This window comes from Amblyomma maculatum, chromosome 8 (genome assembly GCF_055883805.1).
Source record: "Amblyomma maculatum isolate TAMU_Amacu chromosome 8, ASM5588380v1, whole genome shotgun sequence".
Lineage (NCBI taxonomy): Eukaryota > Metazoa > Arthropoda > Arachnida > Ixodida > Ixodidae > Amblyomma > Amblyomma maculatum.
The window spans coordinates 120,764,640-120,781,723 of record NC_139351.1 but is presented as its reverse complement, the minus strand read 5'-3'; the positions used below and the strand labels follow the sequence as shown (position 1 = coordinate 120,781,723).

The 17,084-nt window shown below is 46.6% G+C and overlaps 2 protein-coding genes across 2 annotated transcripts in view; one reads left to right on the top strand and one right to left on the bottom strand.

Moving 5' to 3' along the window:
* The window catches only part of LOC146182357 (uncharacterized), a 96,384-nt gene that overhangs the window by 35,687 nt on the left and 43,613 nt on the right, over window positions 1-17,084 (top strand). Inside the window, exon 2 of the mRNA XM_084577449.1 lies at window positions 9,137-9,202. Coding sequence (XP_084433575.1) covers window positions 9,137-9,202 — 66 coding nt within the window. The remainder of the gene's footprint in view (window positions 1-9,136; window positions 9,203-17,084) is intronic.
* Window positions 1-17,084, bottom strand: part of LOC146182358 (flavin-containing monooxygenase 5-like) — a 58,483-nt gene that overhangs the window by 35,556 nt on the left and 5,843 nt on the right. The window lies entirely within an intron of this gene.

The window sequence follows — 17,084 nt, the reverse complement described above, 5'->3', positions numbered from 1 at the left end:
GTTAATTCTATTTCACGGACACGCATGTAGTTCACCTGCAAATCCACGCTATGGAATTAAGTGAGACTTCGTCAATCTGATCGACGCCGTTGGTCGGCGGACTTCATTTGAGGGGCATCTGACGATGCATTCTTGAGTTGTGTCCCGCTGTGGACGACTTCGTCGGCTGAATACCCCGCACAAGTATTGCTGTTCGTGCTAGAGAGGCTCCGCTCGCGACTGGTGCGGAGTTTTCTACGGGAATAAATGATAAGCCGCAGCAAAAGTGAAGAACCTCGCTCCTCTGCAGATTCAGGTGAAGGTTTCAATACAGCTAATCTTACTGTGCCACTTATACCAAGGTCGCGACTTCGCTTCAATTCGCTACAGCTTCGTTTTTTCATTTGTATAAGAAGACGAAATTGAAAGCCTTTAGCCCGATGTTTGTTTTCTTTTTAGAGTATAGTAGTTCATTTCTTATGCTTCCCAGCAGTCCGTGGAGAAGGGAGTTCAGTCAACCGCGTGCCGCTTCTGCGCTGAATCACGAACACTGCCTCTCCCGAGATAAAGTCTGCGTCAGAAACGCCCATGCTGCGGCCCGGGTCACGCGGGCTCCATTTGCAAGGCAAGGGGCCCTAAAGAAAGCGGGTCCACGCTGTCTGCGCGAGCCTTGGCTCAATCAAAAGCCGCATGCGTGGTGGCGTACAGGATCGCGCGTTCCCGTTACGAGCCGCCCCATAGGCGGCCCACATTAGCGATGCTGCGAAGTAATCGCCCGCACGCTTTGTATACACCGCGGCGCCTTCGTGACGACCCCTTTGTGACTTCAGATCTGGCTTCTCATGGCTCACGAAGCACTCCCTGCTTCGCTTTTCCCCTCTCCCTTTTCATGTTCGCTCCTCGTAAATCCATGCAGCGCATATGTAGGCTGAGCGCAAGATCAACAGCACCACCTTTCAAGAATTGCAATGATAACTCGGGCGTGCACTTAGGAAAATGGGCGTTTACACCACCGATGCGCGTGTAAGGCTGCATGCGCACATAGTACACCGTTAGTGAACCAGTTAGCCATGGTTCGCAAGTTTATTGCTCGGCACATTCGCTTACGTCACTTCCCGAGCACGACGCGGCATTTATACGGTCAAAGCTGGGAAGAAGCAAGCAGGAAAATAGCACTCGCACCCGGCCAACGACAAAAAAAGAAAAAAGAAAGAGGAAAGTGGCGCCTTCTACTGAGGGAGATGTTACGCAGCTGAATAAAGTAGGCCTCTAGCGCCTTTCTTTCTGGCTGCGAGGTTCGGAACTGACCTTGCCTATAGTCAGCGCTGGATTAAGGTGGGGGCTATGGAGGCTGCAGCCCAGGGCCACATCCCCCAGGGCAGGAGGAGGGAACCGATTTATTATAACCTGCTTCATATAGGAAAGCACGAATGACAAAATTTCCAGCAACAGGTATTAGGAACGAAAACCAGGACGAAGAGACGGGGCACACGCCTAATCTGGCTTCGTTTAGGTTTTGTGGAGACCCTGTCTGTCGAACTGCAAAAACAGGAATTCCTTACCACTCTGGGAGGTCCCTTTCGTTTTAGATGATCTGCGCTTACTTAGGGATTGGAGAAGAGTTCTTTTTTATGGTTTTTGTGAGTTTTCCCGTCCTTTGCAGGTGGGCAACACCTAAAATTGTAACTTGAACAAGTGAGATAGGGTGGAAAATATGTTTTTCCACCTCCGCGATCATCACCGCCTTACATCTATCAAATAGTTCAATTACTCCTTTTCTCTCGTTTTGGGAGAGGAAAATAGGCCGTGTCAGAGTGATTCCCTAATTAGTCCCTTAATTGTTATTTGTTGCCTCCTTATGTGAGCGTTAATGGGTACGGTTGTGTTTTATGTACCGCCGAACTAAGGCATCATTCACGCACTAATCGCAATGATCACCCCTTGTACTTGTTTAGTTTGGTGTAGTTAAAATGAAGGGGGTATATTGAAGTATAGCATGGAAATGAGGAGGGACCGCCAGAGGGGAGGAGGAGGGGGCTTGCACGTGCTGCAGCCTAGGGCCCCATTTTTCTTAATCCAGTCCCGCCTACAGTGACTGCTTCAAGGAACGCAATGAACATGACTCGAGATGCGAGATAGTGAACAAGAATCAGCGAGACAGAACAGTAGACTCGCACTGCAACGTGTCTGGTCTGGTCGGATCGGCTGCTACTTGAACTGTCCGTGAATTTACTTACAGTGCTAATAGCTTACGTCTAACAACAGCAATTTGAACTGAACTGATTCTGTAAACGTTTAGTCCGAATAGCAGCCTCGTAGAGCATATACTGAACTTAAGGCACCACACCTAGGTGCCATACGCCTCAATAAGAACTCTGTGTGCCGGACATTTTTGAAATAAAAAAACTACATCTTTTGTTAAAGTTTTAGGGCCCAAGTGGTCTGCTTCGCCTCCACACTATGCTGCTCGTATAATGCGGCGTGCTTCGGAGCCCCACCGTATAGTTCGTAATTCGTCCTAGTATTTTAAATCTTCTGAGGGTAAGAATAACGGTCGCATGTTGGGTGACTTGGTTTACCATGTTGATCGTGAAGGCACTTAAAAATACAAGGACGACAAAATAAAGCAGGCACATGATCTTTCTTATTCTGTGGTCTTTGTCTTGTTGAGTGCTCTCATGACCTAGAATGCCAAGATTGCATTTTGTCATGCCCCCTCCAATCCTTCCGCGAATTCTGCAGGAGCCACATAATAGTAGAAGCGAACCCCTTGGACTTTAAACTTTTGGAAAAAGGTGTAAGTATAATTCTTAATATAGAACTCAGAATAAACGGTTGTGCGACAGTATTCTATATCGACCATCCTTTTTACATGTCCCCCGATGCTTCCACAAGGGAGAGCAGGCGCACTTCCTCCCGAAGAGTGGACATAGCAGGTCCCATCCTACGCTAACGCTGAACCAAACTGGTCGGGCGGACTTCGCAGCCTCGCGGTGTCGATGTATGTGAAAGTTGCCGTGTTTTCAATGTGGGCCGTCAAGCACCAGCGGCGCGGGCATAATTAGCATCGACCGGAACGCGGGAGCCGTGTGACCCGCGACGAAAGATGAAAGCTTGTTCGACGGCGTTCCGTCGCCTCCTCGCTCGATATGTGGGACGTCGCACGCTTTAACCTTGCCGCGTCTTGAGCCGAGTTTCTGGGACGACGAGCTAATTGTCGATAATTGCAAATTATATACGCCGGGCGCAACTCGAGACGAAGCGTCCGCAGACGCTGTGTCGAAACACGCGCGCGGTCGTCGCTGTCCGGCTTCTTTAATTGCCTATCACGGAATGATACAGGTTTCGCCGCACTCTATCTGGTGTTTGGTTTTGCTTGTTTTGTGTGTACGGAGCGGCGTTGATATTCTACGTCATTGTGGCGGTCGGCCATTTTCGCATTGTTCGGGGATACGCGGCAGGCCGCTGGTGTTCTATGAGATCCGGTCTCATAGTCGCCGCAGTGATTGCTTTGATGGAGGCACCGTGAAGGCGTAGCACAGAGCCTCTAAGGAAAACAGGAGCCCAGCAATTAAAGTCTGCTCCACTAACGTGGTCTTGGCTGTATTGTGTACCCCTCTCCAGCGGAAGTCGGTTCATTCTGATTCCTATCAGAGCGCGGTCGTTCGCGCTGCTTTCGTCTGGCGGTTTTCGTTTGCGCTTGTCACGCACTTACTTCAGCCTGTCTAAGCTACTCACCGCTCAAGGGCACCTTCATGTTGCGCAACGCCTTAATTATTGGCTCACTTTCAGGCATTCTTGTTGTTGTTGTGGCTGTAGGAAGAAAGAAAAGAAAATGCACGAGCCTGCTACTGGCTTTGTAGCTGAGCCACCTCCGCTGCCTCGTGCGGACAGAATAGAAAAAAATAGACAAGAACAAAAAAAGAAGAGGGAGAGAAAGACGCGCGCCGCAACAGCCGTCGTCCGCCACCACCGAAGCGGTGGTCAACGGCCTATAACAGATAAAAATCAATGACTGGCTAGCCCCCGCGCAAGCAGCGTTGACCTACCGTCCCAGCCCCGTAGGGCCAGGAACTGCCACCCTTCACCGCCTCTCCGACCTTCAGGCATTCTTAAATATATAACACCGTCACATGAAACATGAACAATATAATTGATGCGAGATTAACAAAAGATAACACAATTTGCTGAGTAAAACCGAACAATAGATTGATTTTTCGTGGTTCGTTAGCGCAAATACCGCTGCATAGAAATGCTAACAGAACCTGCCTGTATTTCTCCTACAACACTTGTATTGCAGCTCGTGTGTCAACATTGGAGTTATATTGTTCGCGTTTCCTTTGACGCTGACAGTTCGTTGCCCCAGGCTGATAAACTTATTGCAAAGCGCGAAACCTTTATGTTATGCTTGTTTGTTGTTGTTGTGACCGTAGGAAGAAGGAAAAGGAAATGCACGGGCCTGCTACAGGCTCTGTAGCTGAGCCACCTCCGCTGCCTCGTGCGGACAGAAGAGAAAATAGAGAAGAAAGGAAAAAGAAGAGGGAGAGAAAGACGCGCGCCGCAACAACAGCCGTCGTCCACAACCCAAGCAGTGGCAGGTGCAATGACGGCCTACAACAGATGAAATTCGGTGGCTGGCTAGCCCCCGCCGCAAGCGGCGTTGGCCTATCGTCCCAGCCCCGTAGGGCCAGGAACTGCTGCCCTTCACCCTATGCTTCTTTGAGCTGCTTGAGGTATGCATAGAAGTCCCGAAATCAGCTGATGTAAGGAAACCTTGCAAAGAAGTGAGTAGAGTTTGTCCTACTGTATTTATTGGAATGTGCTTATTGAAACGAGGGTCATTACACCGAGGAACACGCATAACTTGCTGCACTGACTTTCCTCAACACTTCTTCCCTACCGTTCGTAATAAGTGCCAGTACCTCAGTCTAAAAGAAACAGTGAAGAGGTCGTCGCCTCCACTTTCCTCTGCTTCATCAGGCGTATTCTGCACGCGTGATCAACGCTGGAAGATGGACAAGGAAGCATTAACACTACGCTTGTATTTCCCCGGTGCCAAACAAAACGAATATGTGCACACGTGTCTTCGCAAGCAGGTTACAAGAAGGCTACTGAAGCTGCCGTTCATTCCTATCGTCCAGAGCCGTTGTTTTGCTGGCGCAGAAAATAATCGGCCAAGCTTTGTTCCGCAATTCATGCATTTCCCAGTTTCAAGGACGGTGCTTGGTGTTTTTTTCGCTATATCACATGGTAACTGTTGGCGGACTGTTTCTTAGACCAAGCTCTGCAACACCTTAGTCGACCTTTCTGATAGAGACTTATACCAACAATACTGAGAGGCTCGCACGAATTTACTTTTCTCCGAAATAACCTCTCCAAGTTACTTCATTTTGCACCAGAGATTGGATCAAACTGCTGATGTGCGGTAGGATTCAGAGAGCGGCCTGCATCTGAGGCCATACAAGAGGTCCAACGTAAGCACGCGCGAAGCCCTGTGTGAATCCAATTGACTTAATGTTCTGACGCCTTCTTGCGAGTGAGGCCGTCCGGCAACTGTACTTGCTTGTTTTTTGATAACACCGTCTCGACGCATAGACTGGGCTCTCTGGTACAGAGGCTTGTTTAGCGTTCTGCGAGCGAAGTTGCTGGCCGTGGCTGCCGGGAGCTCTTGCAGCCGTTGAATAATGATGACTCCTGTTCCTGCAATGTGTTCGTGAGTTTCTAGGATTGTAGAGACCAGTTACTCACGAGGGTCCACTGACACTTGGCTGACCGCAGACTCGGCACGGCAGCTTTGCTGCTGAATTGCAGAGTGCGCCCCCCTTTTTTTCAGACGGACGTTCTTTCGCACGCGAAGACAGCGGTATGATGCAGCTGCAAACTGCGAACGTACTCTGGCTTCCTATGCTCTTTTATTGCATGTGATTATGTACAAAGGGTATATGTACAGGCAATACAGACAATTTGCGAAGCGTTCAGCCGTTGCTGAGCGCCATCTTCACAGAAATAAAACTAAAAGGGCGGCAAAGTGTGGCCAGCGGAAGTCAGTCTGGTTTAGTATCACGCATGAAAGAAACAAAAGAAACTAGACTCACAGGTGCCGATCGTTATTGCATAGTAGCAGTAAGGAACGGCAAAGAAAATATGCAGTTTACTTTCTTTTTTTTTTTTTTTTTTTTACTCGCTACATCGATGCTTGCAACACCGGTTCTAAGGCCTTTAATGGCTCATGCTGTCGTGGACAAAATGAGTCCCGCTTTTGCGGCGGCTCTGAAGGCCGAGGCGGGATGACGCCATAGAGGTCTCGACCAATCACAGAGCACCACCACAGTATGCGCGAATGCGTGCCTTAATGGCCATATGCCAATGAATTATCAGTTACCAATTATTTAATCAAATAATAAATTATTTTCTAATTAATGACTAATAATTAGTTCATTAAATTATTACCTACTTATGACTAATTCATTCATGATCAATTACCTCATTACTATTTAGCGTAACAGAATGCGGCACTCAGGCTTTTGCCTTTCACTACTTTAGTTGCGAAAGTCAATCGTAATTTTTTCCCCCTTGTTTCTCTAAGAAACACATTAAACACAGACAGTAAACAAGACCGAACATGGCTCAAACTGTGTTTTCGGTGTCCGGAAAAGGATTCTGCTCGGTTCAAGGTGATCCCGATATATGCAGTGCTCTGACTCCTTTTAACGCGACAGCCTTCGTCTCAGGAAAATTCGGCGTTGTCAGCGGGTTACCGAAGAACCGCAAGCATACTTCTGACAGATGATAGTTAGGAGTTAACATGACCAGACACTGATTGGGCATCGGGCTGTATGACGCCACGAGACGACATGACACGCCCGCGTTGGCAGGAGCGGCCAAAGCTGGAGGGTGAGATGGAAATCGGACTCTCCTTCAACACTGGGATTGGTTAAAAAAGGCTTTATAACCATGTCGCGTGGTCTTTCTGATAAAGTGGTATCTTATCATTGCATGCTAATCAGTATCAGTGGGTTAATAGCAATAGAGATAAAAGACTACTGATTAAGTGAGGAACAAAGCGTTTGTACTAGGAATGGTACAGCCTGTGTTCCCAGTGAAATTACATTTCTGTTCACTGCAACACTAAGGAATTAGATACTCATTAGCTCTGATCAGGAAACAAAAATTTCCTTGCGAATAGAAACAATCCAGCAAGCAATTCACCCAGATATAAAATGCAAATGGTCAATTCCCCTCTGGCTATGGGCTCGATTCTCAGAGCGATTAATTATGCAAGAAAGCAAAATTCGAGGACACTTTGGCGACTAAAGTGATGAAAGGCGAAAGCCAGAGTTTTGCATTCTGCTACGCGACTGTTGCGCATGTAGCTATCCACGAGTAAAGCAAGCGACTACTCTTTGACATTCTGCGAGTGCATAATTATGCTCCTAATTGTATCTTCGCAGTCGTTCTACGTTTACTGTTGTGCGTTTGATTTTACCGTGTGCGCGACATTAATGAGTAATTAATTACGCAATTTCGTTAGCAAGTAATAATTAATCAGTTAATAATTACCAATTATTATTTCTTTTGTCATTATTGGTTATTAATTAGTCATTATTTATTAACCATTAATTATTAATTAATCATTGTTTGCTATATGGCCATATGAGGCACGCATTCGCGCATACTGTGGTGGTGCTCTGTGATTTTTCGAGACCTACATGACGTCATCCCGTCTCAACCACTCTGAGCCGCCGCAACGATGAGGAAATAGAGGCTTTCACCTTAATAAAGAAAAAGGGAAAGCAATAACTTTGAGTTTGCACGAGTTTCTGTGGGGCTTTGCTCACGCCGTAGAAATGCGTGTTATGCTTTTTTGGCAAAAAAAGGAAATAAAAACGAAACATTCATTCCGAAACACATGAGACTAGACGTTTGCCGTCGACCGCCTTTGCGACGGCAGTTGATATGACGAGTCTTCGATACCGCAGTAACGCGAAAAGTGCAAAATACCACAAACAATCCTCAATGGACGTAACGTCAGCCCTTTCGTTCCTACAAACCTCGTTTCAAAGCGCTGTCAGACGTCACTCACAACAACGCGCGCCACCTAAAGAGGCACACGACAATTACAGTCGCGCGAGTAGCCTCAGTCATTATCGACGCGGTAATGCATTACGACTACGAAAGCGATAATCTGCGCACTCGTAGTCAGCCTCGATAGCGACGCAGACTCGCCTGAAGGCAAGCAGGGCAGTCCGCGAATGAGGCCTAATCGGTCACTGCTGCAGTGGTGCACCCCTTCTCAGTTCGAACGAGTCAATGGGCCCGGATGAGTGACAGGGAAAACGCAGATCTCGCAGTCAATTGGTCAACTCGCGGTCGAGCTAAACGCTGACGCCGCGTCCCACTTGTTGATGCGTTCTGCTGCCTCGGGCTGGCTGCTGATTTGACCCGGTGAGAATGGCACATATCCTCCTGGGTACGAGTGCTCCCTTTCAACTAGCGCGGGAAAACAAACAGGCCTGATAGGAAAACAAATAGGAATCTTGTACTGACTTCTCTGCTCTCTTTTATAAATTCTTCGCATGCGATGACCAAGTCAGTAAATCGAAAGCGTCGTCGTTTACTGAAGTAACTAGGGTAATTATTTTATAGAACAATTCCCAGTTGATACCAGTTGGTTCCCATTGAGTCCCAGCTGGAACTCGCTTATGAAACAGTTCCCAGTAGATACCAGTTGGTACCAATTGACTTCCATTTGGAACCTGCTGGAACTTAATGAGAACCAACTAGTGCCCACTTGGAATTTCTCCATTAACTAGTTAGACTAGTTACGATTTTCACCTGGGGCGTAAGGTATAGATTGTGCAAAACGTCAGTGATTTTGTCTGGGCCCATAAAACAAATATATGTCCTCGCAGTGCAATGCAAACTGCAAAAATCAAGAACACTGTCGGAAGTATTGGCATACGTTAGATCAAGCCTTATTATGACAAAGTAATATGGCTGTCAGAAATCTATTAGAAGTAAGCTCTCTGTTGCTCAAGACATAAAAAAAAAATACTTTTCCCTGCTTCATTTAGCCTGCTCAAATGAATTCATTTCTCGTCATTAGCACTTGTTTCCGTATTAACTTTTTCATTATCGTCATTATTGTTTTTCGCAGGTTCCTATAGGACCCAAGGGCCGTGTCATCAAGGACTGCGAATGGCGGTATAGGCACCTAAACCACGTAAGTGTTGCGCAGAAGCATCTCTTACCTTACCTCTTCCCTTATCTCTGAAACTTAGCTAACCCTTCGCTTATGTGACTTGCAAATATTAACTCTTATATGCCGGGGATAGCATTGCATAAAATTGTTTTGATTATCTAATTCATTCTTTACTTTTCCTTAAAAAAAAAAACGAATTTAAAAATTTTGTTTATTCCTGCCTTCAGAATTATTCTGCCAGGTTCTGCTTAGTGTTTGATGTTCGTTAGCGAGTTTAACCTTCATGTCGGGAGCAGTTTGCACTCTAAATGCCTGCACAGAAGTGCGGTTGCTGCTGTAGTTTGAAATATTATTTGTAGTTCTTATTGCATTTTACGTTTCCCACCTCCTCGTTCAGTGCAATTCCCTCTTTGGTCTCTGATGGTAAATAAATGAAGTGAAATGAAACCTAACTAAATAGACAACCCCCAGGATTTTAAGGAGACTAGGTGAGTGGGTAAAAGAAAAAGAATGCAAGTAAACAATATGAAGGTATTAGTTCCTAAACAGATTTTTCTTATTTGTACTATATGTAAGCATATAATTGGTTAAAAATATTGCTGCATAGAAAATTGCTTGTGCATATAGAACACCAGCTAAATCGCTCAGAAAGACGTTATCGAAAATTGATACAATCAAATTGGGCAGATCACTTGACTTGTTGAATGTACAGAATAGAATGAGTGAAGTAAATCGTTTTGCATAAAAGGCTTCGATCAAATTTCGAAGCCTCTAAGAGAAACCCCCCAGGTGGAGTGCATTCGTAATAATGGAATAATTACTGATCAGCATTCATTCAAGGGCAGCCGTATGGCTGCAAAAAAAAAAAAAAAAAAATAAAAAAAAAAGCTTTACAGAGCTTGTGCGGATACTAGTGAGTAATTACTCTCTTATACTAGAATGGTGGCCTTGAGGGCATAATTAATTGAAAGGATGAACTTGTCATAGGAACATTCTTTGAATAATTCCTGATGTACGGTGGAAAGACAACATTTGCTGTAAAATTAGGTCGGGGAAAAAAACGTATTACCTGGATATTAATGAGGGAAAACCGAAGTTCCTTTTCATCAGAGGATGTACGATAGTCACTGCAAATAATCGCTATTATAAGTATTATCGTTTACAGGATACACGCAATTTTTTTTAAGGCAAAACATGTGTGGAGATGAACACCACAATATAAGCATTTACACGTTTTAGCACATTTTTAGTTGAGCAGCATAAGGCAGAGGACTTAGTTTTAGGAAAAGCTTACATTACCTTACTTTGTTAGGGTTCTGTTTCCTTAGTCACTGGTTACACCAATTAACTGCAGTGGAAGGTGTAACGTATTCGCACTGGAAGGTGTTCACTGTTCTAAACTGTGCCAGCGTCAAAAGACGCCATAAAACAGGGAAACAATGTTAACTAGTAAGCACGGTTCACTAATGTTTCAAATTCAATTTTGATCTATTACTCTTAGGCATCCGGTTGTAATTAGATATTTGTGGCCGGCTATAAAAAACAGCCATAGCAGATTTTACAATTTCGAAAACGTCATTACTATCGGCGCTGTCGCTCAACAGATTCTTTCAAAAAACCGCGCTATATATAATCACCCCCCCCCCCCCCCCCGAGTCATCAATCAATGGCTCAAGTTCCGCCTCACCTTCTAAATCTCGCGTGGGCCGGAGCAACAAGCAGGGGCGAGCACGACTGCACTTGAAGGCACCTTTAACAGCGGCCTTGAAGTTAGTACTGTCACTAATTGTAACTGTGGAGGCGGAAAGGCGGTTCCACTTAGCGGCAGTTTTTGCTTAAAGAAAAATAATAGTGCTGCATTATATTAGCGCGACAAGATGGCAGTTTAACTTTTTATAACCACTGGGAGGTGAGATGCAGCGGTATGTGTTGAAACATTTTCATTCATGAAAGGATTAAGGTAATATATTTCGTATTGACTTCATTTGCACATCCCAAGTTATACAGATACAACGCCACTGTATGTCGGTAAAAAATTCTAGAGCGCACTTTGGACCACTAAAGTGCCATGAGGCGAAAACCATTATAGCGCAGTGGATCATTGCCCTTCACTACTGCACCTCTATCTTCCTCTCTTCTCTCACTCCCACCTTCCTCCCTTTCTTTACAGCGTGGTACATGTGTTCGCGGAGAATTGTGACAGATACTGCGCCTATTCGATCCTGTAAATCAATTTCAAACGCCGCTGATGCCTGCTGTACTAACGCCTCCTAGACATCTGGGTCTGCTTTTGTTTACCGTGTGGTGGTGGTGGTGAAAAACGTTTAATAATTCAAAAGAGGTGGAGGTATGCATGAGCCGGATCTTTGAAGACCCGATCCTTACGAACACTAGGTTGGGTCCCTAGTACGGGACCCCAGTGGCGTCGGCCGCTGCCCGGGTGCGCACGACCAAGGCCTTTTGGGCCTGCAGGTCATAGCAGCCGAGCAGGGTCGCCTCCCAGTCCTCCCGAGTGAGGTTGGAGTGAGGAGGAAAAGCTGGGTTGGATGGGCAAGCCCACACCATGTCCGAAGATGTCCGAAGACTTCTCCCCATAGTGCGGACAACTACCCGTGAAGGAAGGATTAAAATGTTTCAGTGCTGCCGGGCACAGAAGAGTGTTGGTATAGAGACGGAGTAGAAGCCGCTCCTCCGTCTTAGATAGACCTTTACTCGGGCGAGGGTAAAGGTTATGGCAAGACTGATAATAAAGAACAATGTCTTTAAAGGAATACGCGGGTTTGAATTCGAGATCCTGATATAGGGGGTCGAGATGGGAAGCCCGGAAAGAAAGCGCGCGGGCGGTGGCGTCGGCTGCCTCATTCCCCTCGAGGCCTATATGAGCAGGAGCCCATACTATTTTCCGGTGAGCGGCAAGCTAAAGGCGCTGCACGGACGTCTAGATTGGACGCCCGGCGGGGTCAGCTTCGTATAAGCGTGGCTAGTTGGTCGCACAACTTTTATTTCCATCGGAAATATGTGTCCTCTTTCCCGCCCCCGGCACGCGTGCCGGGAAAGACGAGTCGTGCACCCGCGGATTAGAGGCTGGCAGGTAGTTCTTGGTTTGTTGCGGCCTCTTCCGCCAGTTGGACGGTGCGGTGCTGGATCGCAGGGTCTGCGCTTCGCAGTATCCCAAGATTCTCTACATGAATCGCCTGCTGACGTCATGACCTGTCGTGACAGTACATCGCGCACCCCTTGTCGAACACAACCAGCATTTCATTGAACGCATCAAAGTTCACCGGCGTTCTATAATTCGTTTACAGGAAAAGAAAGGCGCAGTATTTGTCACGGTAGACAAGGTAGACAAGGGGAATATGAAGATCGTTTCACGATCCGCGGCGTGGCGCATTTGATGAAGCGCTGGGATGGTATCCAAGGGATGAAGGTTCGATTCCCGGTGGAGACAGGGTTTATAATTTATTTTTAACTCTCGCTCTTTAAAGCGTGACACCTCTGCTGGTATCCTTCTACTGACAACCTCCTGCCGGCAACGATAAGGCATTGAAGGCTTTCGCCTTAAAAGGCAAGAACCCAGGGGACTTGCTTTTGAGCCACACCATGTGGTTTGTAATGCACTACCACTGTATCTTGTAGGTAAGAATGTTGCTTGTCTGGCCCTCTACAAAGTGAAAACAAACATGAATGTCAAAAGAGCGCCACAACATGGCTCAGAAGTAGGCCCCATGGGCTCTTAAATTTTTTACATTGTGCGTTTATTTGGCCACTTGTTAGTACAGATTTAGAAGTGATTTTTACGCAGAGAATTCGTCCTGAATTACAGATCGTTGTTTCTTTAGAACGCTGCAGTACCTATACAATAATAATTCACCATCCACAACTTGGAACTGAGCGGCAACGGTGGCTCTAAAAGTTGTTGTACAATGTTGCCATTCGCGTGCATTTCCGCGTATACTGAGCACATGAAAATACACGCACTTCTCGAAGCGTGGACAGTCCTTAAAGCAGAACCAGAAAGCCTCGCTTCAGTGAGCCCGTGCGTGCTCTTCCCTTACACACTATCGCTTGCTTCTTTTCTTCGTTGCTTTATCTTCGTTTTTAATATCTTCCTCAGTCACCCGCCGTTTCCATTCCTCCTTTTTTTTTCTTCTCTATGTTGCCTTCTTTCTGTCTCTCTTCTTTCTTTGAGTCTTTTTATCTCTTCTTTCTCGCTTTCTTGCCTACTTTGTTTTTTCTTTAGTTAATGGAGAGCTGCTGCAAGTTGTCCTCCATTTCTATTAGTCTCTCTTTTTCTTTCGCTGTGTGGCTGGTCGCAATCTGTTCTTCCTCGACGAGCCATAATTTGTGGCACGCTGCCTCGCTATTTGCGAAACCAACAGGCGCGCGCTCTCGCTCTGGCGAACAATGGCGTCGGTATTTCTTCCTGCCACGACGCCAGCCGTTTGGGCGCAATTAAACCCCGCGGTAGTGGCGAGCCACGCCAGAGCTTGCCGAAAACGGCCCGAGTTTTTCTCTAAACCTCAGCGCAACGCCTCCTCACAAGAACGCGTTCCGGCATGGACTCGGCTCGTTAAGTGAGCGCAGATTTAGATTCGTGGCTTCTGCGTCGCTTTCCTCGTTTTTCGCATACGCCTAGCTCCTAAATAGTTTTAACGCAAAGGCTAGGCTTTATGGCATATGAATTTTTCTGTAAAGAAGAATTGCACCGTACTCACGCCATCGGCATGATGGCTCAGCCGCTTTTTGAACGTGTTTGCTCGAAATATGCTGTCCGACAAAAAAAATAACAGGCTTAATTAATCACGAAATTAATGGCGCAAGCGTATTTCCCCAGCGTTGTTTCTTAAATGTGCACAGATACAAAAGTCTCACTTGCGTATTTTTGTTCTATCAAATGGCGCTATTTGGTTTGGATATTGGGGCTTAATGTCCCAGTATTGTGAAAGCCGGTTAGGAACAAATATGCGCCACATCGACATACGCGTATTCCGTCACTGGAGCTAATATGCGGGCCCGGCCAGGACAAGGCGCAAACTCGGCTTCAACCCCCCCTCCCCCCCCCCACCCCTCACAAAAAATACCAACAAAGAAGGGAGAGAACAGCTCATAACGGTTATTTACAGTGTAAACACGCATCCCGTCTCTTCCTAGCGTTCACATGTACGGAAGTTGTTCGCATCACATCTGCGCAAAGCTGTCACAAAACGCTTCTTTTTCAAGTCTGGGCATACTGTCACCTAGCCGCAGCCACGGCCAACGTTACTAGAAGTTTGTTCTAGTAACATTGGCCACGGCCTCGTCGTAAAAAAGAAATTTCTCCCATTCGCTCAGCTGCGCGACGAGTCATGCGTACTGAACATCGATGACAGTTGTTGACAGCAGTTGGTAAACGTACTGAAGGCATTTACACAACCTGGATTAAAAGCACGCCTCTGGTGTGAGGTTTTTGGAAACCGGATTACGAGCGCGAACCCGTCGTCTCTGGCGAGCCGATAGTTCCTACTAGTGCCCTCGATACTATATCTGTCATGAGCTTTGCAAGGTGCCACAATTACGTTTGAGAGGGCTCGCGGCTAAATTTTCTTTCCGTGCTTGCAGACGTTTTAAGAGTCGATCAATAAGACGCATCGACCTATACACAAGCGAATAGGTATAAAAGCGCAGAAATTTGAAGCAGGGTGCTATCTGGCCGTTCATCTTAGTCGGCAGCTTTAAAAGGGAGGCCTGTGTTATTCGTCGCATTTTAATTTCATATTCTTTTTTCTTAGATACTTTTACATGACAATTGATATTTACTTTCGGGATTTTAGGAAACTGGTGCCGTTTGAGGCACCTCAAAATATGTGAGAGTTGTTACACCGCACGCCGCTTACCCCTGACATAACTCCATACGCCGAAGAAGGTATTGTTTTCTGGAAGAAGCTTAGATATCCTAGAAATTAAAACAATTATAGGGCTAACAGATCTTTTTTTTTTAATGGCTCCAAATGGACAAACATCAATTGAATAGGAGGAAAGCTAAGTGCATATATAGTTTTTCGCCCTCGAAACAAGAGTCTGGAAAGAGAAATCGCAAACCTATATTACAGGATGACTCACTTGGACGAGTAGCGTCTCACAAATTCCTTGGATCTTTGTTCCAGTTAGAGAACCTAACTCGGTCTCTTCATGTTGGTAACCTCCGATCAATGATCTCCCGGGCTCCTTTCTAAACTGCGAAAACGATTGCTATTGCTTAAAGCAAAACAGCTATGCTATACTCGTGTCTAGACTCGAGTCTATTATTCCCTTCTGCGCGCGACAACGGCAAAAATGTGTATAGAAGGCCTACAGCTTATTGCGGCTTATTGCGGCGTATTGCGGCTTATTGGGAACGCATATCTATGCCACTTTTATACACTTTATAATAAGCATATAGAGTGCTATTTCGAATATTTTCAAAAACAGAATAGCGTTAACCATTTTAAACCAAATTAAGTCTGATTCTGGTGCCATTTTATGGATATACGTATACAAGAAGCATCAGTACTAATTGCGATACGAGCCCCGCCGGGGTTCGTACTTGCTAAATACGACGATGTTTAGTGCACAGTGCCATAATGTGTTGCGGTTTTACACGAGGCGTGGTCAGCTGCGGCGATAATATAGGTCTTTCATGCCTGGGCCAAGAAAGTTGATATGGTCAGATGGTGGTCCGACTCCTGGCGGTGACGCCATTGTTTTCTTCACTGTCAGGTCATGCGGGCAAGCTCTGCTGACAGTCCACGCCATTCATGAGCCAAAAAATGCTTTCGCAATACTATAAGAAAGACATGGCGCCGTAGGCATCATGAACTTCCACGATTATGAAGTAGCTCGGGCCGTTCGAGAGGCCTTTAAATATGCGAAGTGAGAAAGAAGAGAATAAATGCAGCTCCGCTTTAGAGTGGGCGTATACGTTTCCAGGCATTCATCCTGCGGTTGCGTGTACGGCGATGCACGTAAACAGTCAAACGGACGAGGAAGGAGTGAGCGCTGAAAACTGGAGCACCGGTACCCCGCTTCTACGCGCTCCCTGACCCCAAGAAGAATATACGCGGCGTCCGAAATTAGCATGCCTTACGCGTTCAACCAGCCTATCAGCGAGTGAGGTAGCGCGTTGCGGAGTGTCAACCCAAAACCATCGAGCTGACCGCATATACCATTGTTCCCTCTTAACGCGAATAAAAACAAATTTTTAAAGAAGGCACGGAGGCGAACCTAAAACCGTGCTCACAGAGAAAGCCGGCCGAGCGTTTAAGCAAACACGCCCGCCATTTGCACCTCCCACTACCTCTCGCCTTCAGCTACGGTTTCGGCTGCATCCGTTTGTGAGAAGCTAGACTATAGAGAACTAAGTTTAGAGCATCTCACTCGGCGGTGTTGGAAAACGCAAAGAGAAACAAAAGAATGAGAGGCGGTGGCGTAGAGATAGACGACGCTGTGAAAGAAGTCGTACAGAGGGCAAACGAAAGCCAGCGACCACTGCGGCGGTGGTGTCGCGCTGAGCACTGTCCACGCCGGTGCCGCGTTGAATGCGTAAGCGTGAAGGAGATGACCGCCGAATGCCGCCCCTACCTGCCCAGCCGGCCGCGTCGGTCCAGACGGGTCTACCTTTCTTTTTCGCGGGTGCATTGTGTCAGCTCGCTATTTCTGGCTGCCTATGGTTGCAGTGCGTGCACTTGCCTGTGTGTACCGCAATATACATTCTTTCAGCCCCTCCCCCTCCTTCACATCCTCCACCACCCTTCTTTTCTTCTGAATCCTCTCTCCCTCGAATTGCACTCGCCATCCCAGGCACATTCTCTCCTTACCTGAGTTCTTTTGACAATCATCGTGCCGTAGAATTGCAGGGAGGATATCGCCAATATGTACAGTGCATGTT